The 27,120-nt window shown below is 36.0% G+C and overlaps 1 protein-coding gene across 1 annotated transcript; it reads left to right on the top strand.

Moving 5' to 3' along the window:
• The first annotated feature begins 1,882 nt into the window (after window positions 1–1,882).
• On the top strand, window positions 1,883–20,528 carry LOC129805206 (titin). The gene is made up of 13 exons (XM_055852974.1): window positions 1,883–2,276; window positions 10,690–10,759; window positions 13,422–13,607; window positions 13,679–14,027; window positions 14,136–14,482; window positions 14,539–14,869; window positions 14,929–15,139; window positions 15,239–15,310; window positions 15,558–15,814; window positions 15,914–16,036; window positions 16,230–16,292; window positions 16,403–16,528; window positions 17,409–20,528. The coding sequence occupies exons 1-13, from the start codon at window positions 2,089–2,091 to the stop codon at window positions 20,351–20,353; spliced, it is 5,268 nt and encodes a 1,755-aa protein (XP_055708949.1). The 5' UTR covers window positions 1,883–2,088; the 3' UTR covers window positions 20,354–20,528.
• The last annotated feature ends 6,592 nt before the right edge of the window (window positions 20,529–27,120 follow it).

Below are 27,120 nucleotides of genomic sequence, written 5' to 3'. Positions count from 1 at the left end.
ACCGTTCGGGACAGCATACTCAAATTTTGCACAAAGTTAGTTCATTTTATTGGTTACAAGCCCACAAAAGTTTTTATGATTTTATTTTATCCGTAATGGCACTCAAACATGATGACGCAATTGTTCTATATTTGACCGGAAAGGTTTCAATGGTTATATTTAGGTCCCTTAAAAACCTGAATAGGAGTAAATCTCTTGAGTTTTAAAATATAACTCGATACATGGATACTGGCAGCTTTATAGAACTCTATGGTGGATGTCGAGAAAACATTGCATCATTGTCAACCATCGTCCTTAAGGTGAAGAAGCGAATTGAACAAAATTCGCGTCATAGCTGTAGACAAACGGTCCCTGAGACACACATATCGCATATAACCATGAGATATATATCTGAAAAGGACATAAAGCCTTAAAAATTCCAAGCATAAGATTTTATCGCTGTTCAAGAAAAAGTTATGCTCAATTGGCTGAATCAGTTGCAACGCTTGGCCGTTATGGTGTCTACACACAAAAAGCAATTTTCGCAAAAAATGCCTTTTTTAAAAATTCAGACGTTTCTGCCTACAAGGATTGGGGAAATTTTCTTTAAAAAGGCATTTTTAAAGAAATTTCGACTAGTGTGTAGAGGCCATTAGAGGCCAATTACCGAAAATCAGCTTCTCTGATGGATAAAATTATCCAATTGAGCAATCCGTGAACAAATAAAATGGTTGTGTCTACCTAAGGGTAGGGTCATAATTTCATCAATAAGGGCTATATAATTTCAACATTTGAACGTCCACCGGAAGTCAAGGACCATAATTTATTATGGTATGGACTTCCGCGATGTCAAATTATAGCTTTCCTTTGGTATTCTTGGATTATGGGGTCAAAATGAATATCAATTTTTGTCGGGACATTGTCCTGGAAGAAGCTCTAAAGCCGTGAGAACACAAAAAAACGGTTAGATATAGTGGAGATTCCAATATGCCTCGGAACCATTACAGAAATCACGCGTCAAAGAAAATTGGCTAAAAAACAACGTTTCGTTATTGATTTCGAGCGCACGATCAGCGAATGCAAATTCTCTCGACTTCTCCAAAAGGGATCTTTTGTTGGTCAATGTCATGACTAAAAAATACCAAAGTGTCAATCCGCTGAAGGCAGCCCTTTGTCTTCAATGGGCTCACATGTCGGGCTCTCATCTTTGGGAAGCGTGCGATGCGTTCATTGATTAACACAGGGCTATTATTATCCATTCCAAAGGCGATTTTCTTCAAAATTTTAAATATATTCTCAAATGTTGACTATTTTCTGACTTTTTCTCGTTCACGTCAAAAAATTTCATTTGCAAATAAAAAAATACAGCACTTTCAGAAGTTGTAGTTTAATTGATCACCTTATAGTTCCTAAGTGAATTTTTCCTAAAGATCCTACTAAAATTAAACTGGAGTTTTTGCGATTTTCCGCTATTTTTCTAAAATCCTGGCTACGCTCTTGATTGCTTCTCAACCAAAATTAATTACAATTAAAACAATCAGAACAATATGAAAAGCTTTCTACGTCGTTACTTTTTCATACGTGATTCTAGGTTACTGCTGATTTTTTTTTCAAATATTATTTAAAAAAATATTAGTAGTTTGTAAATATTCTCATTTTTAATATTCAAAGGGGAAAAATGAATTTCAAAATTATGCCACTAAGCCGGAATTCTTTGGTCGAATTTTGAGAAAATCCTTAAAAGGACTACCGTACGTATTATTATTGTGGTCACTGTAGTTCTTTGCTTCCTCACACAAACGCGCCAAATGGTAAACTTGACACCGCCAAATGCGTGGCTGCATTGTGGTGGTGGCATTCAGATCTGGCCAAGTGATCGTGGCTCTTGGAAGTAACGATCTCCAGTCAGTTGTTGGTGTACGATCGCGCTAGACGGAAGGGCAAAGTTGCTTAGAGAAGTGTTTTGTGAGATAATTTTTTTTTGGGTCTGTGAGGTGGGCCTTTTGCTCATCTTCTATTTTTCGGGCATTCCTAGCCAGTGACTCATAGTTTGAGGAATTCCTCAGTGTCTCTCAGTTCTTACCCTCGTCAGACAGTGATTGTGAGAATATGACGACAACACTGCATCAACCTGTGCCTAATCCTCAGCTAAAGAGGATGGTGTACTCAAAGTACCGTGAAATGCTGGGATCGTACAATGACAAAGCCAATACGATCATTCAGGCTCTGCCTCAGTACCTTGTGCATGAAGACAAAGGATTCAATATCACAGATCTCGTGGAAAATCCCCGAGATGGGTAAGTGATAATTGCTGGTGATCCTTGAGATTTCATTCACCTCGATCACCCTCTCTTACGATCATGCCGAAGATCAATTGTGAACTAATACTAATCCCGCCGTCTTCAAAGGAAAATCATAAAAATTATCTATGCAAATTCCTCCTCTGGAACTAATCTTACACAGTAAATTTTCAGAAGAAAATAAAAACCCGCACAATCTTCATGTAAAGTAATACAAAAAAGGCAATGTCTGAAACGCGAAATGTATGAAGAAAAAAAAACGATCATCTAATTGCAATTCAAGTCATATTCCCATGATCCTCCTTGTTTTTTTTTGCCTCACATTTCTGAGATTGTATAGCAAAAAATTACATGATATTTCCTCAGTTCCATCCTCAACCCCCGTCTCGGAAGATTCGTTTGAGAAGACAATTAAAATATGATATAAGATGTGGAAGATTGAATTTCTCGCGGTTAATAAAGTGCCCTTCAATTATCTATTTCTCATTTTGTAAGCATCACCGCATCTTGAGAACTTGCATTATGCAGATTATTACGACATAACACGGACATTTCAACTTCCGATCTTCACTTTCATGCCGAAGAAGAAAGAAAATGAACAAAAAAAATAAACAAACAACGATGAATAGGAGATTTTAATCCAATTTCAGTGAAAGTGAAATTTGGATGCATTTTTTCTTTCACTCTCGATCATCCGAGGAATTTTATGATATACCAAATTTAATCGCAATTTATTATGGTCTCATGGAATTACCTCGTTATGCAATGTTGGTTTTATCACCTTTAAATTCATAAAATAAACACATTTGCAAGGAATAGTAATCGTAATGATATTCGGCACAATTACTTTTTCTTTTGCAAAAAATGCAAAACTGAATGTATTTTGAATATTTCTTATGGAAGTGAATGAGACAGTTAAAATTAGATGGCGCTATTTCTTGTATACTGACAGAGTGTCAAATGACTGTCACTTTCCAATATCAGCAGTACATTTTTTACGATTCTCTCGAATTCAAAGAGGACAATATTTTTAAATATTGAAAATTTTTGTTAGTCAATGTTAACAGTTTTAAATAAATAACAATAATTAATTACATTATCAATTGATAAATGAGTTTGATATTATAAAAGAAATTGATCGAATAAATTAATTTAAATGCGAAGTTATTGAATTATGACTTTAGAATTTAGTTAAAGGATTTCCCAATAAATGAGATTTTTAAATTATTTTATCATTTTTTTTATTTTTAATTAAAAATTAAAAGTTTTTAAAATTTAGCAAGGGACTGTGAAACAGTTCCATTTTGTTAATTTTTGAATATTTTGCTATTGCATTTTCTTGCTTTTATATCAAATTTTAAAAGACTTCTAAAAACAAAGCAAATTGTGCGTATCCCATTATGGGCAAAGCACAATCATTTTTGTTTTGTAAACATTTTACTACTCGAACTCAAAGAAGGGCATAGTATGTACATATAATCTGTCCCTTTTTTCAACTTCTCACCGTTTTGAAGTTTAAACAGTAAAAGATATCAACTTCCGAACTTCGGTGATCTTCAATAAGAAAGCCAAACACCATACTTCTGTGTTCCTAAAAAGTGGCCCAAGTTTTTTCAATGATTTTCAAATATGTTTTGGAGATACCCCAGGCGAACATTTCGTCCAATCATACCAATATCGGGAAAAATCGCCAAAGTTCAACCACTTTGAAGGGCCCATTTTTCAACCGTTTTGCTTAAATTTAGATATTTTGGAAAGGTATTGAAATTTCCAACCTGGTCGCATCGGTTTTAATCGGTAATGAATGGGTTAAGTACCGGTAAACGAATTATTTTTTTTTGGACAGTTTTTTTTTTAGTTAACCTTATGTTTGTTCCCGAGGTAGAGGTCAAACGATAAGAGATTGCGACTCCTGGTCTTCGATGACCCCCCTCCCCTGGGACATTATCTCATTTCTTGTAAACATATTGCCCACAGAGATATATATTTTTAAAAACATTTATGTGGTTAGTTGAGTAAATCCCATTGTAAGATTGATCGTAAAATTGCCAGGAGGGTGCTCTTGGAGTGGAATTTGTGAGAAGATTGCGGATTTCTGGGAAAAGAAGATCATACCACAGAAGACTGGCCTCAAAGTCGCGTCTGGGAATTAAAGTTCAATTTGCTTTTTTTTGCCACTGGCAACAGGAAAAAATGGTCATTGTTCGCGCAATGGAACGCGAAGATACAAAAAAAAAGATCAAGCAAATAGAGCAGAAGTTAAACAATTGCGTCATGGACACTTTTAGAATCTTTTCTGCTGAGACTGATTTTTACGTGAGAGAGGCTTTTGGCTGGATTCCTCGGAAGAAACGATAAATTTCAACACCTCAGCGTTTTAATTTAAAAGTGATTGAGAAGTAATCGTGAGGTGATCCCTCCATAAGATCACTTAATCTTTGTCACAGGCCCAGAGACACTTGCAGTTTAACACAAAAAAAAGTCTCTCGGCATTCGTGACGTTCGCCAAGGTTGAAAAATAATAATAATATGAAATAAAAAAAAATATACTTAATCCGAGATACAAGCAATTGAGAGTGAAATGCTTTCCCAAATATGGAAATGCGTGATCGAGTTCCGCGACAATTGCGCGGGAAACGAGCAGATGTTTCAATGATCTTCATCCAATGCCATCTCGCAACTCCATTAACGACTTCTTAACCATTTTTCCTCTTATTCACTCACTCTGTTATTTCCGGCTAAGGAAATAACCCAAACCCATTTAGATTGCAGAAGTTGAGCCATACAATCGAAAGAAAAAAAGGGTTGAGTCACTTCTGCGCATGAAAAAGGGGAGAAAATTTTCTGTTGGAATGTACACAGAGTCACTTGGATGAACAATTGGCGAATGTGTCGCAATACAAAATGCAATTTGCTGATATTTTGACAGATTCAAAATTTTGCCCCAAAAATACCTCAAAGACTGACTCATATGCACTCAAAATAATTCTCCTGAGATCGTAAACAAAGAAAACACCTCTGAGATCTCTGTCCAATTATAGAGGAATTCATAAAGGAGATAAATTTAGATGGAGTTTGAGTGGTTGTGAATTTTCTAATCTCCCATTTCTCCGGGAACTTTTGGATGGATTTTCGTGATCTTGAGCTCAATTTCTTTTTGCACTTTTGCATTAGACTTTGAAGTCTTTTAAGAACTTTACCATCAATCAATTAATCAATAAGCCTGTATTAATCGAATCCGAATCTCCAAAAAATTTTTTTTTGGTTAAAGCTGTGTCAAACATCTTAAGATGATATCGACCGCTCAGAATAAGAAACGAATAACTCGCAGTAGGCAAATTTTACAGGAGAGCGATTTAAAGCTGAGATTTTACATGCAGAGTATAGGATTTTTGCAATTTAAAATCTCTATAACTTGGAAAATAATTATATTTAAAGTATAATATTCACAGGGAAGGTAGAGGGTATAAAGAAGTATCGAAAAAGTGAATAAAACGATTTTTGTAAAAATACGGGTTATTCGACTTATATTCTGACAAGTCGATTTAAATTATCCCAAAGCTCTGGCAAAAGAAGGTGGATCCACCATAAAATGCGATTTTTCCTACAAAAAAAAAATCATTTTAAATTATGTAAAGTTATTCAAAAAATAGGTGAGCTCAAAATGTGAGGTTAAGTTAGTTCTAACCTTTAAAAAATTGAAAATTTTGATTGATGAAAAATTGTAATCTGGTTTCCGTTTTTATTGATAAAGTTCTAAACAATTTAATATTTGTTTTTTAATAAAATCTATAATTTTAAAATATTTAGGATAATCAGAATATTTAACTAATTTAAAGAGAACATTTTTAAAACGTTTTTCAGTTTAACTTCGAACGTACAATTTAGATGGCAATTTTCTGAAGTTGTATACGAAAAGATAGTTTTTATAGATTTATAATTCTAAAATTTAATTTTGGAAAGTTCTTATCTTTTTTATTTAGCCGCCATTATAAGGTATGTTCCTGGGTTTCGAATAAAGAAATATATTAAGATCTTTTTAAACCTTTATCTTGCTCTTGTCTTTAAAAAATATTATTTAGTATATATTATGATTAAATGCCTTTCACTGTTTTAAATCTGTCAGTTTTAATTCTAAAGACCTGTACGCATTGGAACACTGAGAGAAATCCGAAAAAGTTAAAATAACATTCCGGAAATGTTAATTTTACCTTGCATAATTGATCCTAAATCAGTATAAACATGTTAATTGTATTTCATGTTAATCTTACACTTAAAAAGGCGTAAAATTAATATTAAAAAATGTTGATATATTTTTACACCTGAAAAGTGTTAAAGTTAGGAAGAAAATAAGTTAATCGCACCCCCCTTTTTTCTCTCAGTGAAGCAATTTTCGTCAAAAACTTAATTTTTGACAGAATCTTGACGGTTTCACCTACATGAGTGCAGACGATTCTTTTGTGTAGAGACTTTGAGAAACATATTTAGGACTAGTTTAGGAAAATTTGGTAGACCCAATATAATAAAATGTCTATATATTTCTGATTTATGAAGAGATGATTTGAAAAATGTTTTTAAATCTTTTTTCTTTCTTTTTTTTCAAGTTATATAAGGAATTATAGCTTCCTACAAAACCTTCCTATAAACCTTCCTATAAACCTTCCTATAAACTATTATAGCAACGCTTTTAAAGGCTTCTACATGTTGGGAAAAATTCGTGAAAAATTGCATTTTTTGACAGAATTTTGACGTTTCGACCTACAATACAGCAGGCAATTTCCTTCAAAAAAGCAATTTTTGACGAAAATTGACCTCAATGTCTAGAGACCTTAAAGCACAAAATGACTTAAGAAGTATTAAGAAAGTATTCAGGGTTCGACTCCCCTATAAGTCGGTAGAAATTTACTACTCCCTCTGTCCCGAAATAAGTCGTACGTTTGCTAGTATATTATGAAAGAGTGTACGACTTATTTCGGGACAGAGCGAGTATAATTTAACGTTGTTTAGCTATTAGTTTCCCTATGTTAATTATTGTGTAAATTTATTCCTTCTTATTAACCTTCTGAAAATCGTTTTGGACTGTACAGTAGACTCTCACTCAATCGGCTCTTTTTCAATTGGGCGAAAAATTTTGTTGACAATTTTCACGTTTAATTATAAAGCTAATTCGCTGTAGTTCTTCCTATTTTATCGTGATTCTTTATAATTGAGCGCTTTTTGTGGAATTTACAAAGGCTTTGACTCCTAAATCTATCGATAAACCGGATGACATTTTGCCCCAAATGCCCAATTGAGAGAGAGTCCACTGTACTCAAACTTATCGAAAATCTATCAAGTAATTTTCAAAATATAACGGCCAGTGAATTAGATTTCCCATAAAATAATCACACTTCCCACAATTTAAAACGAGTTTATCGTTATCTCTCTTCGACTTGAGCTTGGTAATTTCTGTGATGAAAAATTTGCCAACGAGTTGAGAAGAAAGTGAAAATTTTCTTCTCAATGGACAATATTTCTTGTTTGAGGAGACGAATAAAAGCAAAAAAAAACGCACTAAAAGTCTCAATGCTAAGCAACATTTCGCGTGTCATTGAGGATGTATTTTTGAGAGGCGATTTAAATAAAAATAGACGGTTGTTTGAGGAAGTCTCAGAGCGGAGAAATGTTTAGTTGATTATTGATGAAACTCAGAGCAAAAATTAATTGGTGACGAATGAAAGATTGCTCATGAGGTGGCCGGAATCAGTTATTTTCTGCGATCTTTGGAGAAAAATAAATACAAAATGTGAAGAATGTGTTCAATCAACAATTGAACTCCTTGTTTGTTTTCCTTCTTTGGCCAGAAAATAACTTCATGGTTGCATCATCGGAATTGGAGCAGAATTTTAACCATAAATTACCATTTTATCAGTGTTCTTTCTTCTAAAGGCAAACTTCGTGATTTATATTCAAATATTCTCGAGAAATGTGCGACATCTTTTTTTTGTAATGTCGGCATGAGGAAAATTTCTCACTGAAGAGAAAAATATCTTTTACTTCCCCGGGGCGCTATGTCTGTGACTTTTCTTCACAATTCTCATGCCTTTTGGCAGTGATTTTATGTTTTGAGACTTCAAACTTTGGAATTGCGGAGGCGAGAAAGTGACCAAGACAGCACAATGGAAGACACTTTGCGTGGGTGGTTGAGGTAGAAATATTGCTTATATTCTATCTCAAAACATCATCCATAATCTCACTCTCAATCAAGAGTAAAAACATTCAATTTGTGTATCTTTCTCTAAACAACTCGCACGAAAATTTTAGAGAGATATGCCTAAATGATGGATCTAACAAGATGAGAAAAAAACACTTCTTCTTGTTCAAGATGATCGTCAAGATTAATTTTTGGGAAGAGAATTTAATTTCTCTCCGAAGAATCACATTGTTGAGTTTATTGACTTTCTTTGGAAGTTTTGTTTGTTCCTCAAAATTCTTTTTATTTCATGTTCCAAGAAGGCCTAAAATACAAGATCGCTGCATGATCACTGATCCTCAGTGGATATTTGCGGAGAATTTTATGGGAATTGTAAATGAGTATTAGGTCATGAAAACACCACCCACGAATTTTGAAGAAATCAAGGAAAAACTCAATATGTTGTACATGCCGAAATGATCAATGCAAAATCACAAAAAATCTGTATTCCACTGAAATCTAATGTAAATTTGGTTTTAAGAGAATATTTGAAATAGGTTTTCAAAGCTTTTTAATAATTGCACGTTGCACGGTTACCATTAGAGACACAAGAGTACAGTAGAGCCCCGCTATAGGCCATATTTGGTTCCAGATTTGACACTTGGGTCGCACTATAGTCCATGTCATTTTTTAAAATTATCAACAACTTTTAGTATTGAAATTGCTCGACGGCTTCCACTTTCTTTGCGATTGTGGTAGGGGAAAGTGCCCATGCTTGATACGATCAAAGCTTGATAATAACTATTTTTTTCCTACGCTAATCAATAATTGTGACTTATAGTAATATATTTTAATAGCTGGTCCTAAGACTCACATTTCCTAAAAAAATTAGGATCCCAGCTCTTTTTTCCTAGTTTCAGGAAGCAAAAATCAAAAATGGGTCCAAAACTGTAATTTTGATACATGATATTTCATAAGTATTTCTTAATTAATGTCACTGTTCAGGAAAACTACTATCATAGGCACCTAGAGGGTTCATCAGTATTAATATTTATGTAAAAAATATTTTTACTTGGGGACACTGTTCTTGTGGGTGGTGGCAAATTAATAAATTCTACCTGGTCCATCCTATATTTTAAGAAGGGTCCATGATTGATAATTTAAATGTGGCAACTCTATCATTAGATGTGATTCTTTCATAATTACACCTATTGTAATCCTCCAATTTTATCGACAATTGACATAACCTTCAACCCTGTTGCCCGAATTTTAAGGTTGCAGAGTGACATTTTCATGGACTCAAAGTGAAAAAATGGTTTTCGCTAGTGCCCTAATGTCATAAAAACTCGGCTTAGAAAAATTACATAAAAGTGATTTTAAAACTAATAATCAGTCGATCAAACGATTTAATTAGATAGACTAGAGTTCCGTCTAAATATTTATGTCCAATTTTTTGTATCCAATGAAATTTTTGCAGTGAAAATGGGCCTCCGAATTGTCGAATCAATTATTATACAGGAAGGCCCCGGACCCAACTTGTACAAAAATCACCACAGAATTTCAATTTTCTTCTTGAGAAAAATCTAAGGTTTTTCAGGAACTATTTGAGGTTGGATTATGAACCTAATAAGTGAGACATTTTTTTGTCATAGTGGAGGAATCGCTGGGTTTCTGTGTTAATCAGAAAAAAATCACAAACCTTGTACATCATTTTACAGTATCAAGCATGGGCACTTTCCCCTACTGTTTTTCAGGGAATGTGACTGTTTATAAATATTTATATTCGCTACAAAAAATGCAGCTATCATTTTAATTTTTCAGGATCGATAGTCGATACTATGGAAAAGAAGTTATCATTATCACCCCAGGGATATTCATATCATCTACCATGTAGTTATAAGATCGATCAGAGATAGTTAACCGGACCGCATGATCACAATAGCTGTGATTATAATTAGTGCGGTTGGTGTTTTGCTTAGAGTATCACAATTAGTGATGTTTTTTTTCGCATGTTATTGTTTAAAAGCTTCATTTTCGTCAGCGAGGAAAAATGATTTTGAGAAAATGTGCGTGACACAAGAACATTGATGTCTTCAGGCGTTGGGAAAATTGGGTCAATGAAATAGCCACGTGAGGAAAACATAGTTTTTCCATGCAAATTAGACTTAAAACAGCGACAATTTCATGTTAAATTGCAGTGTGATATGTAATAAAATTGTAACTTTTTATTACTTGCAGCTATGGAGCACCTCCTCCACCACCCCCGCCCGTCATGGGAAGTATTCCGGCCACGCGACTTCAGACACAGGTAATTTTCCAAGAAACACCACAAATTTACTGAGAATCCAAGAAAATCATTCTGGAAGACATTGCGCCCACGTTTGAGAATGTGATCACCAGAGATGAGTCAAATTTGCATTTTTGCGCTCGCGTTAAAGAAACTTCTGATTCTATGGTTTTGCTTCTAGAATCTTTCGAGATTTCAATAAAGAAAATGTTAATTAGCGAACGGATTTTGGAAACGTGTTGAACTTTTAGCGGAATCTTTGCAACTGTTCTTTTGGATAATTCGCCAATAGTGTTCTTGGGGAAGAATATTGGAATAATTAATTAGGATATTAAATCGATACTCGAGACATTCTTCTGAGTTTTGTAAATTATACTTTATGTATTCAACGTTTGATAACTTTATTCGCATTTAAACTTTCATTATCTTGTAAGCTAAAACGGCATATCGGGCATGAAACACAGATGAAACATTGAGTTCTAATTTAAAAAGTATGGAATTTTTATAAAGAAAAATTTTTTTTAGAGGTTTCCTTCTGGCTATTTTACAATATTCCATGTAAAGAATAATGTGGAATCTTTAAAAAAAATCAAAGAAGTATATGCAGACACTGATTAATATGCAAATTAACAGAAATCTCAGAAACATGAAACGTAAGACAAATTTCAGACATCTAATTTCAAATTTTATTTAAAAAATCAATGAAATCTTAAAAATTTAAAGGGGCTCACAGAAATATTATCCAACAACAAAATATACGTAAAAAAAAATAAAATGGAAATAACCAAAAATTACCAAGCAAGAAACATGAAATCGATAATTTTGTCCAAAAAAACAAGAGTTTGAAATTGAATTTTATGGCTGTTTTGCACAAATATTAACCGGAAAACTTTAAAAAATGAAAAATAAAGTTCACGAAAAGAAAAGAAAATTCTACATAATAAAAACAGTTTGCTATTAGAACAGCGGTACACAATTTAGATTAGATAAATTTCCTGAAATCCAAATTCACATCCCTTTCTTTCTCAAACGTTTTGTATATGTCTATCTCAGTATTTCGCACTCTTCTTCTTCTTTTGAACATCAAGGAGAAATTCAAATGAGTTTAATTTAATTCGGATGCTAAAAAGTGGGATAGATAGAAAAACCGTTTAGGAAAATATCTGTGAATTTTGATTTCAGGATTTCTGATTTAAAAACTGTGCCAGGAGTGTTAACGTAAAATTTGGTATCCCGAACTTCAATAATTCAGAAATTATATATATATAGGTTATGGGGCAATCATCTTATTGATGAACCCCTAATTAAAAAAAAAAAAAAAAAAAAAAAAAGAAATTATATAGTAAATGTAAAATTCTAGAGTACTTTGAAGATTATTTATTATTAGCTTTATTATTTTTCAATAAGTTTTTAAGAGAGGTGTCCGAAGTCTAAATTGGTTTGTCCGGAATTCCGCTTTACAAGGAGTTCCGAGACATTCTAAGGTTCGAAAAAAGCCCGCGAATGCCGCGAATTCATTCCCGACGCAAAAATCTGTATACCGGCAGGACATACCTTTGGAATAAGTTAAAGAAATACCGCAACGAACGTAGACACAAAGCAAATGCAGTTAGCACAGTTGTTGATTTAAACGACGAATTGTAGGGAACAAAATATCAAATTTTCAATAAGATCTTACAAGTTAAATTTTGAAGGTTTCTTGTAACCTAGATACTTATCGAGAAGCTTACACATTTAAAGAAAATGATCGTGGAAATTAAATGATACACAAATCATCAAATTGTCGTTTGTATCAACTATAGTCGTATCAGTTTTTTTTCGTTTTTCCGTCTTTTTGTATGATTTTCAATTTATTCTATTATATTTCATCATATTGAATGAATTAAAAAAAAAATCGACTCGATAATAGTAAAAAATCAGATATGACAACGATTGATAGAACGATGAAACGAAGAGAATGTTCCATTACCTTGATACATTTCTGGCAGTTAAGTAAAGCGCTGAATACTTTTAACATTTTTGTACGGTGTATTTAAGACCAGGATAAACACATAGCAGTCTTTTTTCGCTTTTAGGTTATAATTCATGCGAGCAACGCATACCTATACAATAATTGATCTTGCGGGGGAAAACCCCCTATCCCCGGTCTCTAAAGTAACCCATCTGGCCTCAGGGAATTAAAGCAAAACGTAGTAGTGAAGTTAAATGAAAGTTCACAAAAGGAATTCTGGTGATTTTCCTAGAGCTAGGAGCTCATCTTGTCGTCCTTTTGGTCCTCAGTTCATTGAGGGTATTTTCGCCTGGCATAAATTTGATATTTTAACTCTTCATTTTGCCATATTCCTGAAATACCCTTTATTTATTGGCTCAAACCTTCACTGCGGTTCGAATTAAATTTGGTAGAAAATGAAGTATATTGTAGTAGACTCCTTCATAAATTTATCAAAGACTCATTGAGTTGAAGCAAAGAAAATTGTGTCCCGTGGAAAATCAGGCAACGTTGGGGATGGAGAGAAATGACACGCAAGAAACAGACACTCAGCATCTCGGGAGTCTTGTTGGCCGTCTGCCAAATTGACTCACAGAACTCAAATAGTGTCTCCTATATATCAATTCCGGCAAATCAAACAGTACGACATTTGGAACCTGTTGACTCAGCAGTTTCTCATTTCTATTTCGTCAGCTACCAGCGGAGCCTCCGGCATGTGTGCAGAACGCAATGATGACGAAGGATAAGAAGCCTTTTACCTATACACCAGGAGGTATTGACTTGTCTCAGATCAAATCCCCGCGGATGGCTAAGCGAATATCTCGAAATGCCAACTCAGAGGGTGTTACCGGAGTTCCCAAAATGTCTCCTTTGGCTCAGGTATGAAGATCCATTCGGAAAAAGGATTCATTTGCCGAGCAAGCTAAGACTATCAATTATTTTTCCAACAGCCTAATACACCAGGAGTCCAGCCACCAACTCCACCCTGTTTGCCCTCTGGAATGCCAGTTCAGGTCTTCCCATGTGGACCACCTCAGCCTCCGCCACCACCACCGCCGCAGGCAAAGCTGAATGCACCCCAGAATGGCATCAACGGTAACAAAAGTCCCGAGCGAAAGTCCCCGCAGTCCTTTGAACCACCCCCATTCGGCTGTCGACCAGAAATCAAAATTCCGCCAAATCCCATGGCCAATCTGCGACCAACTCCGAAGCCACAACCAAAAGATGACTTTTGGGTCGAGGAGTATCGCAGGGAAAGATCGAAAAGTCCCATGGCACCGCAACAATCCGCTGCTCAATGTGAGAAGTCTTGTTTTTTGTGTTTTCCTTTCCAAATGCAGCAACAAAAACGCTTCAATCCGATCAACTTTTTCTATTGGTTTTTAATTGGATTTTTCTCTATGTTAGCAACCAACGAGCCTTCGGAGAAACAGGAAGAAGTTCCTGCAACAAAACCTGAAGTTCAGAAGCCACAGATCAGTCAGAAACCGACAAGTCCGGTTAATGTGGTTCCCAAGAGAATCAGTCCGGTGCGATCACCGAGTCCGGTAACGTCCCGTCCGCAGGTTCAACAACCAAGTCCAGCAAGAACACCACAACAGGAAACGCCGCTTACAGTCTACAACAACGTAGCACCAGCTCAGAAGGAAGAAAGTCCAGTGAGGATTCCGGTGAGGAATCAAAATTCAACAAACCAGAGGGCTCCGAGTCCGGTGAGGCAGGATCCTCCACCACAATCTCCTCCTCAGAGGAATGTAAGTTGTAGCAAGCTAAGCAATACTACGAAGGCTAAGCTTCTAACAAATTGTAGATTCAGTTGGGAAGTATCTATATCCCACCGGTTCAGGACCAGATGGCAAATAGACAACATCTGCTGAATCAACAGACTCCACCCTGGATGCAGTCTCGTCATGCTGGCCAGAAGGAAATGCCTGAATGGGTGAATCGAGATGAGACACCTAAAGTTCAGCAGAATCAAACGACGTCAAATCCCAGAGAGAGGATCATTCCGATCCAATTGGAACAGACTCCAACTCCTACCAAAACCCCTATGACACCTGGATTTGGACCACAACCTTTCTACAACGTAGCTCAGCAGTACAGTAGCGTTCAGTCGCCACCGACAACACACTCTTCTCCAAGTAAGAACATTGCTTACTAACTTTGATTGGACATATTGTAGGATACATTGATTTTTCAGCCTACACAACTCCATACAACAACCCCAACCAGTTCGTTGATCAAGGCTACAACAACATCAACTTCGCGGCCTCTTCTAATCAACCTTGGGGAAATGCACAACAAAATTCAGGCCAAAGGATCATCCCAATCAGCGTTGAAGGACAAACCCCTCCTGAGAATTCATTCAACGTTCGCGGTCCAGTGTCTCAACAACCGGCTGTGATCAGAAGGTAGGTCCTTCAATGGTTTTAACAAAAAAACAAAACAAGCTGTCTGTGAAAGAGTAAAGGATGAAGTAAGCTTACGCTTTGCTAATACTTTTTCCATAGTGGAAACTGTATATTTTTTATACATGACTGTCCCTTAGAGGCTGAATTACGTTACATTAAGCATAGACTCAGGTATCGAAGAGTTTTTAACTTGTTTTAATGATGTTTCACATTACTATGCAATCCATGTTCATGTTTAATTAATTGCCATTCATTTGTGACAATAATTGTTAATGGAAATCATGTTTTTTTATCATATTGTCTCTTTTGTGTCACAAAATTTTACTGGCACTGTCGATCGCATTGTACGTTACGAGACATTTGCTTGATGCTTGGTTGATGTTTGAACTTAGCGTCATTTCGTACCTTATCTTGTTAGTGATCCACGGTCACCACAGAATGTACCACAGCCCCCATGGGTTCAGCCCAATCAGTCAAAGTCCTTCCGGATCCTCCAGAAGATGACAGATACAATTGCCGATGGACAGACAAGCGAAGAGGATACCGGACCGGCTGAACTTCAACAACCACACTATTCACGTCCCCTCGGACCGGCTGATATGAATGAGAATCAACTGCGAAAACTTCAACTGTCAGATCATGATCGAGCACTGATGAACCGCGTGAAGAATCAAGGTGAGTTCCAATAACTTTTATGACAACAACAACAACAACAAACTAATTTAACTTGATAAATTCTGACGTTAACTTATATTGGTTCTGGCGGAATATTAGTGGATCAAGAAACATATCTTCATAGCGAAGAAGATCCTAGATATCGCGGTGCAGCGATACCATCAAAAGCATTTAAATTGCTTCAAAATATGACTGATGGAGGGCAAGCTTATGATAATCAGGGTATGCGCTTTTGGTGATGGTTCATTTTCTCTCTGTCTCTCTTCATTTCTCAGCATCTTGTTTCGAATCTTTGATCCGCCTATTGTGCATGGTACTTCCATTTCATTGTAGTTTCGTTTCTTTTGGATCGAGAGGTTTTGACCGTTTTTCTGTACTGCAACGGATTCCTAATGGGCTTATTTTGTCTTTTCAGCTGCTATCCATCGAGCAAATCCACGATTTGCCCAACAAAGAGCTGTCTTTCAACCCAATGAAGGTAGGTTGATTCCGTTGCACCTTTGCTTCCGTTGCAGCTTTGCTTCCTCAAGCAAAGCTACTACGAAACAGAATTTTTGAAATACCAAAAAACTTTATGCTTGTTTTCAGGAGAAAATCAAGTGTACGTCCATCCAAGTGAACAACACGTACCAGAACCGAAAATCTACACTGGAAGTGCCATCCCAAGCCGATCCTTCAAGATGCTTCAGGCCATGACAACCCCTGAAAATGCCGGTAAGTCTTTTGCAAGTCCCAATTACTAAAAACTCCTACGTAACACACAAAACTCACACAAAATGGGCAAAAAGTTTAAATTGAAAATGGGGGAAAAATTGGCAATTGAGATCACATGGGTTCTCACTATCTCTGTAAATAGTTTTCCTTTTTTTGAATTTGATGAGGAAGTTGGTTTTTCATTAGAGTTACCGTGGAACTGTTTATATGAATTGTAGGCTGTTGATTGCTATCAGCACTCTTGACAATGTTTCAGTTTTTTTCTGTACTAAATATTAAAATAGGTGTTAAGAGGTTGAGGTTTACATTTATTCTCAATTTTGAAGTGTTTTATTTGCTGAGGAATGCATATTTCAAATCATATTGGGACATTCGCAAACTAGAAATCCAGCCTAAACTTACAACATCTTCCTCAGTAAATGATTCACTCTTCTTGAGAACCTAATGGAATGAAAATGTTTGATTTGTGACAAAAAAAAATATTCATTCTTTCCACTTTTAATCACGTCCTTGGAAGCATTTCAGCAACATTTGGTTATCGGTTGACGAGATCGTTGAAAGCAAAAACCACTAACTCGATAGTTTCGATAGACTCGGAGTTTACGAGATCAATTTAGCATTAAGCTTGTGTTGAAGAAAAAAGAAATCCAACGAGTGCTTTAGAGAAAGAGAATAGAAGTCACTGTTTTGTGATAACACTCACATTTTTTTTTGTCCCCGCCAAAACACTATGCTAATTTGGCAGAAAGGACCTCGAGGAGAGCAATTTGAATGATCAATAGTTGCAGCTTCTCTTGGTATCTTACCTGCCTCATCTTCATATTATTTTTTTTGTTTATTTAAGTTATGATTGCATAATCATCATGGATTCGTTGTCATTCTTTTGTAGCCGAAGGCACTGATACCTCAGACATTGACGATCCTAACTATTCTCCCTTACCCTATCCACCACCTTATCCCTACTACTATGATCCCCATTGGCAGTACTATCCTCATCCCCCATCGCCTATGACCGTTCCTCCAGATGGTGGAGCTTACTGGGGTGGGTTTTACGGGCCACAAGGATACAATCCCAACTTTGGATACTATCCTTACTACGGATACCCGCCCTACTATGGGCCACCATTTGTACCAATCTCTCATCCAGATGAAGAAATGAAGCAATCCCGGAAGACACCTTCACTACGACGAACTCCCAGCATTGTTGTCACTCCAACCCCAGAAGAACAACTTGAGAACAGCTGGAGTGAAGATGTGAAGAAGAATCTTAGTGGAAGCGACAAGAGATACTCTGGAGACGACGAGAAGATGACAAATGAAGATTCAGATGATTCGGACTCTTCATCTTCCTCTTCCGAAACAGACAAATGTTCACCAATTCCTCAGAGTCCTTCCAAATCCGGTCTTCAAGCTATCAAATCCGTAACAGATATCAATGTTTATGCCGAAGACTCCGATTCTGAGGACGAAACTGAAGAAGCTGAAGAAATCGATCACGAAGAACTACCAGAAGCTGAAGTTAATGATGAGATTATTCCTCATCAATTAAGCGTCATATACGAAGAAAGTGAACGAAGTAAACGCAGAAGTTATGACGATACGGAAACTGGGTCTACGTTCAGCGATTCAGATGCAACAATAGCCTGTGAAGAAGAGGAACCACATCAAGAAGAACAGAAAGAAAACATGGTCACTGTTAGACTTCCTCTGAAGCTGTCCTACAGCCGTTCATCCAATGACGAAGAAATTACAACGGTTCAAGTTGGCAACAGCGAGACAACGAGAAATTCTTCAGATGCAGACATTAGTGTTACCGTCAGTATACCATCGAGAGCCAGTTCTATCGATCGAAGTGGTCTCAGCAAAACCCCTTCAATGGAACGAAGAAATTCTTCAGGATTTGAATTTGATGAATCTGATTCGGAAGTTTCCGTGAGTGTCTCCCTTCCAATGAAGAGAGACAAATTTTTCGGCGAAACTCAAAAATCTGGTACTTGCAATGATATCTCAGTAGACAAACCTACCAATGATACCGACAAAGTAAATGGGGTACTAGAAGAAGAAGAAACAGAGTACGAATATGTTACAGAAAGTGATGATGAAATTATGATTGAAGTGCAAGCAAAAGAAAAATCTCCCCTTGAAACAATTGAAAGCGGATCTGAAGAAAGCACAGAATACGAATATGAAGAGGTGACCGAAACAGAATGCGAAGAGAAATCAAAGAAAGAGGAGCCTACAGCAACAAAAAAAGAAAACAAGGTGGAATTGAAGAACAACGAGGAAGAAGATGAATCTTCAGAAGAGGAGACAGAATACGAAACAGAAGATGATTCAGACACAGAGGAAGAAATAATTCGAAAGGTTACTTATGTTAAGGAAATTATAATACATCACAACTTTATAAATCCTCAATGGTTCCCGATTGAGATGTTAAAACCAGAGGAGCCGCAGGTTGGATATCTTTCTTATATCAAAGAAGATACTCCAGAATTTGTAAAATACCGTGATGTAATGAGCATATCAAAGGCTAATGAAGAGAAAGTTGAAAATGACGAGGAAGATGAGGAATATGAAGATGAAGAAGAGGAGGAGGAAGAAGAGGAAGAGACAGAAGAAGAGGACGAAGAAGAAGAACAATCCAAGGAAGAACCAAAAGAAGAAGAACCTAAACTACCGGAAATAATTCCGGTGATTCCGACAACACCACTGCCAGGCCTAGAAACTGACAAAGGCCCAGACGAAGAGGAAGCAAAGATATCAGTTAAGGATCGGATCGCTGTGTTTGAAAATGTAACATCCAATCCTCCAACCAGACCTCCCCAAATTCGTGATATTAGACGATTAGGTAATTCTATCTATCGCTCTTCTATTGAAGAGTCTGCTGATGATGAAGATTCTGGTGTCACGTCCGATATAAGTCGTCCAATCTCTGACACAGAATCTGAAAACTTCCCCGAACTGAGAAAGATGAGTCGTTACCAGAGGGCTGCGACTCACTCTCGTCTCTTCAAGCTCCTTCAGGAGGAGTGTGAAGGAGAGGAGAAGGCAGAAGTTCAAGAACAACAACCAAGTAACCCTAAAGCCTACAAGCCCAAGAAGATAGTTCACAATGTATCTATTACACGTAGAAATAATCCAAACGCAGCATTTGAAGCAGAAACTATGGAAGAGCGTCGAAAGAGACTTTCACTGCCACTAGAGAAGAGTTCAAGCACTGATCAGGAGAGTATGTCATCATCTGTATCATCAACATCACCCACTTCGAGTGGAGTCAATGAGAAGCTAGTTAGTGAGTTGGTGCAGAGTTTGTTGATGCAAAAGCGCGGGCGGATGTTAAGAAATGTTCCTATTGAGAAGCTACATGCTGCTGCCAAGAGGGTCTTGCTGGAAGATGTGGACTTGGACAGTGTGATGGGTTCGTCACAAGAAGACACAACAGTGGACTCAACTCCGGCTCTAACACCTCAAGAGTACACCTATTCCGATTATTATGATTCCTGGAATGATACCGACGACCAGCGCTATAGCTACGACATCGTTCCTTCGAAGGCTTTTCGTTGCCTTCAAGAACAATCCCTGACTGGTCAACGGAAATCCTGGGCAGCACGATGTCCACGTGTTTTGAGCTCTAAAACAGTCAACAGAGATTTGTCACGCGTGGCAGAAATTCGTGAATCAGAATCCCCAGAAGTCACACCACCTGCCACCTCTTCACGTTCCACACCATCCACCCACATGTCCAGTCCCACCCCCATGTCATCGTGTGATCTCAAGCCCGGACGCAGTCGCACCCCAATGTCTGAGGACACCATCGTCCACTAAAGGAGGCACTTTTAGCATCAGACGCTGTCTGATATCTCAAATTAAACCCACACAATTCACATGATCTCTCACTCTCCCCACCTCTCTGTAACCACAACAGAGGGCTGATGGTGTGATCGAAAGTTCATTTGTAGATTCACAAATTGGGTCTTTAAGCATGAATCAAAAAAGGTATTTTCTAGATGATAAATTTTCCATTAGAAAACAAATGATCACTTCCGTGCATGGGGTAAACAAGTGTACCACTCGTGGTTTATTGTGGTTGCCATCAGACGATCAGCGTTGTTGATCAGCACGTTCAGAAGTTCTAAGTGAAGGATTTGCTATCTACAGTTCCTTCGGAGCACGAACAGCTGATCAGTGTGACATATCCTAGCGAGCAGTCGATCACAAGTACTGATTATCTCAATCAACCAATCTGTTACATACAGTTTACTTGGGATGCGATCAGTTGATCTTTTGATCGCTTGGATTAATATTAATCGACCAGATTGTCAAATCAAAGAGATCGGCTGATCAAAATTACTCAAGAACCCGATCAATCGATTTACTACTGACGTTTCTCGCAGTTTATGATCAACTGACCATCTCGATTGCTCAGAGATCAGCTGATCAAAGTTACTCATTAACGCGATCTGTTATTCACAGTTTTCGCCTCTCACATGTTTCTTAGCTTTTGATCAACTGATCTGCTATACACAGTCTATGATCAACTGATCAATTTGACCGATCAAAGAGATCAGCTAATCGAAGTTACTTATTAGCGTAATCAGTAAATCTCTCAGTCTATTATCAACTAATCGCAGAAATCAGCTGATCAGTTACTCATTAGCACGATCAACCGAACTACTGCTCATGGTTCTCTCATTCTATGATCAACTAATCAGTGTGACCGATCAAAGGGATCTGCTAATCAAAGCCAATCATTATCGCGATCAACCGATCTGTTACTGATCAGCTGATCAGTTTTTCTGATTAAGTGGATCAGCTGACCAAAGCTACTAATTATTGCGATCAATAGATCTGCTACTCACAGTTCCTCCAGTCTATGATCAACTGATCTGTTTCACTGATCCACAGAGATCAGCTGATTAAAGTTATCAATTACTGTGATCAACAGATCAGCTACTCACGATTCTTGTCTATGATCAACTGACCAGTCTCACTGACCAGAGATCTACTGTAATTAGCATGATCAACTGATCAGTTTAACTTATCAAAGAGATTAGCCGATCATGGTAACTAATCAACATGATCAACAGATCTGCTGCTCACAGTTCTCTCTCAGACTATGAACAACTGATCAGTTTGACCAATCAAAGAGATCTGCTGATCAAAGTTAATCATTAACGCGAGCAACCGATCTGTTACTCACGGTTCTTTCAGTTTAGTTTATGATCAGCTCATCTGTTTGACTGACCAAAGAAATCAGCTAATCAAAGTTACTGATTACCGTGAACAACTGATGTTCTACTTACAGTTCTCTCAGTCTATGATCAACTGATTAGTTTGACTGATCCACAGGGATCAGTTGATCAAAGTTACCAATCAACGTGATCAACAGATCAGTTACTCACGCTTCTTCTTGTCTATGATCAACTGATCAGTCTCACTGATCAAAGAGATCTACTGTACAAAGCTACTAAGTAGCATGATCAATCGTTCTGCTTATCGCGGTTCTCTCAGGCTTTGATCAACTGATCAGTTTAACTTATCAAAGTTATCAAAGAGATTAGCTGATCAGAGTAACTAATCAGCACGATCAACAGATCTGCTGCTCACGGTTCTCTCTTAGACTATGAACAACTGATCAGTTCGACCAAGAGATCTGCTGATCAAAGTTACTCATTAACGCGATCAACCGATTTTTAACTCACGGTTCTTCCATTTTAGTTTATGATCAGCTCATCTGTTTGACTGACCAAAGAAATCAGCTAATCAAAGTAACTGATTACCGTGAACAACTGATTTTCTACTCACAGTTCTCTCAGTCTATGATCAACTGATCAGTTTGACTGATCCACAGGGATCAGTTGATCAAAGTTAATAGTCAACGTTATCAAGTGATAAGTTATTCACGGTTCTTCTTGTATATGATCAACTGATCAGTCTCACTGATCATAGAGATCTACTGTAATTAGCATGATCAACCGTTCTGGTTATCGCGGTTCTCTCAGGCTTTGATCAACTGATGAGTTTAACTTATCAAAGAGATTAGCTGATCAGAGTAACTAATCAGTACGATCAACAAATCTGCTGCTCACGGTTCTCTCTCTATGAACAACTGATCAGTTTGACCAATCAAAGAGATCTGCTGATCAAAGTTACTGATCAGTATGATCAACCAGTCTACTGATCGCAGTCCCCTCAAGCTATGATCAACTAATCAATTTGACCGATCAATGTGATCAACTCAGTTCACTCCGACTACGATCAGCCACTCAGAAGGACTAATCAGTGCCGATCAACCAATCTACGGTTCACTCACTGATCGTACTTGTTCACCCCCTGCTCTTGTGATCATTCTATACGATTGCGAAGACTGTGATTAATTTTTACTGTTTCTTGTGCATACCACTGTATTCTTTTAATGATGACCTTTTAGAAAAGAAGGGATAGCCAATTTATTTTTTTCTGTTGTACGATCGGAATCTTTTCTTCAGAGATCGCTCAAGGATCATCCAAAATTCCTTCCAATTTTTCCTTTCATTTGCCTAAAAGGTTAGCATTTAAAGAAAAAGTGATATGTAAAGAAATTGAGGATCATTCTTTTGGCCATCGTAATCTTGTTTTTCAAAATTTTGATCTATCCTCAATTTCTGTTTGGTAAAACACGTAGATTTTTTTTGTTTTTTTTTATCTTTGATACTCAGTAAAGTTTTGAAAACATTTGAGATGCTTCAGCCACAACATCGACGATCATTTGTATTCATCTTCCTGATCAGTCAAGATCATTTCCATAAAACTCTCAAGTCACATTCATTTTTCTCTTTATTTTTTGTTTCTTCACAAAATATCATTTTCAGCTGTTGTTATTAAATGTTTTTTTTTATTCGTTCTTTTTGTTTATCTTTAAGTGTCTTTTTTAAGTTTTTTTTTTGTTGATAAAGATAAAATAATGTAATTAGAACAGATCATTTATAATATTCCTCTTCCAAATGGACTTTTTTACAGTCCTTATTTCTGTTTTTTTTTTAACTCAAACATTTTGTTGTGAGAATTAATCTTGAAAAAAAAATCTGGGGGTGAACTCCACCTTTGGTTGTCTATCGTGCAAAAATGTTTCTTTTTTGTCTTGTTGAGCACATGAACAAAAATCCTTTCGTTGTTTTTTTCTTAATTCATTAAATATTTTTTTCAACACAAGATTTTAATGTTAAATCGATCGTATGGATATTTCTCAAAATTTCTAAACTTTGCAAAGAAAAAATATCGACACAGGGTCTTTCTCAAGAAAAAGAAAGAAATGACTCATTCTAAGCTGCAGTTGTGAGATTGTCGGTGAAAAGATTATTGAAAAAAAAGATCAGATAAAGGTGAAGTTTCCTTCTTGATTTTGAGATGAGTGTTTAAAGAGGCTAAACCTACACATTAACCCATCACTTGTCTTGCATTTTTTTATCCACCCTTCAAAACAGCAAATAGATTAGTTTTTACAATTTCTTGAGACTTTGCCAGCATGTTTTCTGCTTTCAAATTATTTTTTTCTCTTTGACGTAGAATGCTTTTTTGTGACTTTCGAACTGTCTTCAGAATAACAAATAGGAAGTTACTGAATGAATATTAAATTAAATTATTTGTAGAAATTTACAGGTGTATTCAACTATTTAATTAAATTGAAAAACGCACAATTACATGGAAAAATATGATTTTAAGCCACGCCCCTTTAGGAATTCTGATCAACTAAAGACAATTTAGAGTTCAAAGTTCAATGTTTCATAGAAGGATAGGATACTACAACAGAATCTAACAACCATCACCATTTAAATCAGGGAATCAATGAGTTGCAATTATCAAGAAAAAATAGGCCACGCCCCAAAAGGACAATAGTGACAACAAAATTATATATCTCTCTTCAAATGCTTCAAATCTAAAGCCAAAACTAAGAAAATTTCAAGATTATGAGTGTTCTGAAATAAAGAAATTGACGATAACGCTTTCTAATCCTTTAGAAACCCGGGATATTTGTAAATATTTTAAGAACTTAAAAGAAAAAACTATTCTTCAAATTATTTTTTTCACCTCTTAAGCTCAATTGCTTAACTTTCAGGTTAAAATATTTCCTCTGTGAAAAGAATAGAAGCAACCACATTAGCAATCCCCTATTAGAAAAAAATCTTAATAGATGGCGGTACCAACTTTTCTTCATTTTTAATTATCAAGATTTTAATTGAAAAACTTCAAGCAAATTCACCCTCTATGGCATTAATCGTGCTCATGTTTTAGTACGTTATAGCTAGGCCTAAGACCTTTCTATTAAAGAATTTCTATCTATTTTGAGCCCCCTGACCCGAGCTATAAGGGTTCAAAAATCTAATTATCGAACGGCCATAGCTCCGGTTCTAATTGTCAAAGTTGATCAGCTATCGTTAAATACTGCAACTTTTCTGAACACCTCGACTTCATGCGATTTAATCGAAAATTTGATTAATCAAAAAATCGATTCATCGAAATAATCAAATTTCGAAAATTCGATGTCGAATATGTAACTTCCATTTTTAATTTCGATGAAATTTTAGCGTGTTGTAGCTGAAATCTAGAGCTGTTTAACGGTAGGTCGCTCTACTTTTCACTCGCTCTACCTATAAAGCTATCAAATTTAAAGAAAAATAGCTTGGCCGGACCATATCTTTGATCTTGGTCTGCCCATTTCTGATGATCAAGAACTTCCTGAACATAGGTTACACCTATCCCCACTCCGTTATTTTGGATAATTAACAATTGGAAGGGCCGTAGTGGCAGCCGCTGCCAATTTATTTTTCAATTTTACTTTTTTATAATGAAGAATATGTCATTTCCCCTGGAGGCCTGATTGAATGAGTACAGAATTTATCTGACTATTTTTTCATTGTAGCATTTTTAATAAAAAAAAAAATATTAATATAGAAATATTGCACTTTTAGTTAGGGTTCTACGAAGTGTTAAAAGTGCAAAAGATAGATAAAAATCCATACACTAAGAAAAAAATGGGGTGCGATCAACTTCTTTTCCTCATAATTTTAACATTTTTTAGGTGTAAAAATATATCAACATTTCTCAATGTTAATTTTACACATTTTTAAGGGTAAAATTAACATGGAAAAGGGTAACTTTAACCCCTAATACACCTAAAAAGGGTAATATTTACACCGATTTTGGATCAATACTGCAGGGTAAAATTAACTTTTCCGGAATGTTATTTTAACTTTTTCGGATTTCTCTCAGTGTATGCGAAGAGGCATTTTTTTTGAATATGTGTTTGACAGCTGTCATCCAGATATCGGAGAGCCAGATATTACAGAGCTGAGCGTAATTTTCCCATAAATTTTTCAGCAAACGTTCTTCGTGTAATTAGGAAACATTCGACAAAAATGTTCACAACTTAAATGCGTAAAAAGAAGTAACGTTTGCGATCTAATTGAGCCCGGGTCTCCCTTATATTTTGACAGTTCGATATTTTAAACTAGAAATCCGTTAAAAGATTAAGGTACATATTTTCAAAGTCATAATATTTGCTTAGAATTACCACAAGTGTGAAATAATCCTGTGAATAAAAATTACGTGCTATAAACGGTAGGAATATAAATAAGTGGGCGGGGCTTCCGCTTCAATTGCGACTTTTCCGAAATTTGCATCAAAGCTCAATTTTCTAATACAAAGATAGAAGAAACAATCAATAATGAACAAATATGTTTAATATTTCAAAATAGGCAACTTCTGTCGATTGATTTATTTCTGTTAGGTTTTGTAGTGGGCGTGGCTAATATTTTCTCGAGTGGAGTTATTAAGACTTCTCCTTTTTTTGTAGAAAAAATAGGGATGATTTTGTTCTGATTTTCTAAGATTTAATAGGTGTTCTTTCCTTATTTAAGTCACCTAGTACGGATTTTATAAAACCTTAAGGCTTTCCCTGCACATTTTGGAAGCAATTTACGTCAAAAATTGCATTTTTGACAGAATTTTGACGTTTCCAACACTGCAGGCAATTTCCTTCAAAAAAGAATTTTCGAAGAAAATCGCTATAAATGTTAAAAGTTTTGTATAAAGCTAGAAGGATCGACACTGAAAATTAGAAAATAAAAATGACTTTTTGAAAATTATTCGTCGCTCTTTACGAATAATATTTTGCATAAGACAATTGGTAAAAAGCAGCGAATTATTTTCAACAAATGATTTATTTTGGGGTGACGAAGACCAATTTGAGGCCTCTAGTCCTGACTCCCAATATTCGAGAGTCTGTCTTCTGTATGATAACTTAGTAGTGGGCGTGGTTAATTTTTTATCAGCACAATAATTAAGCTAAAATTGTAGAAATTACTTCTCTTTGGATGCTGTGGAGTATTTCGCTATTATTTGAAAAAATAATAATAAAAATTGTAACTTTATTTGGATATTGATCATTGAAGGGGGCGTGGCCTAAAATTACTTCCAGCAAAAATTACTCACTGTGAACTTTATGAGTTTCTTTACTTTTTTAATCAAATGGTAACAGTTGAATATACCTGTAAAATATTTTTTTAAAGTTCTTTTATAAAAAATAAATAAATAAAACAAATTTCAGAAATATT

This window comes from Phlebotomus papatasi, chromosome 3 (assembly GCF_024763615.1).
Source record: "Phlebotomus papatasi isolate M1 chromosome 3, Ppap_2.1, whole genome shotgun sequence".
Taxonomy (NCBI): Eukaryota; Metazoa; Arthropoda; class Insecta; order Diptera; family Psychodidae; genus Phlebotomus; species Phlebotomus papatasi.
This window is presented reverse-complemented; position numbering and strand designations above follow the sequence as displayed.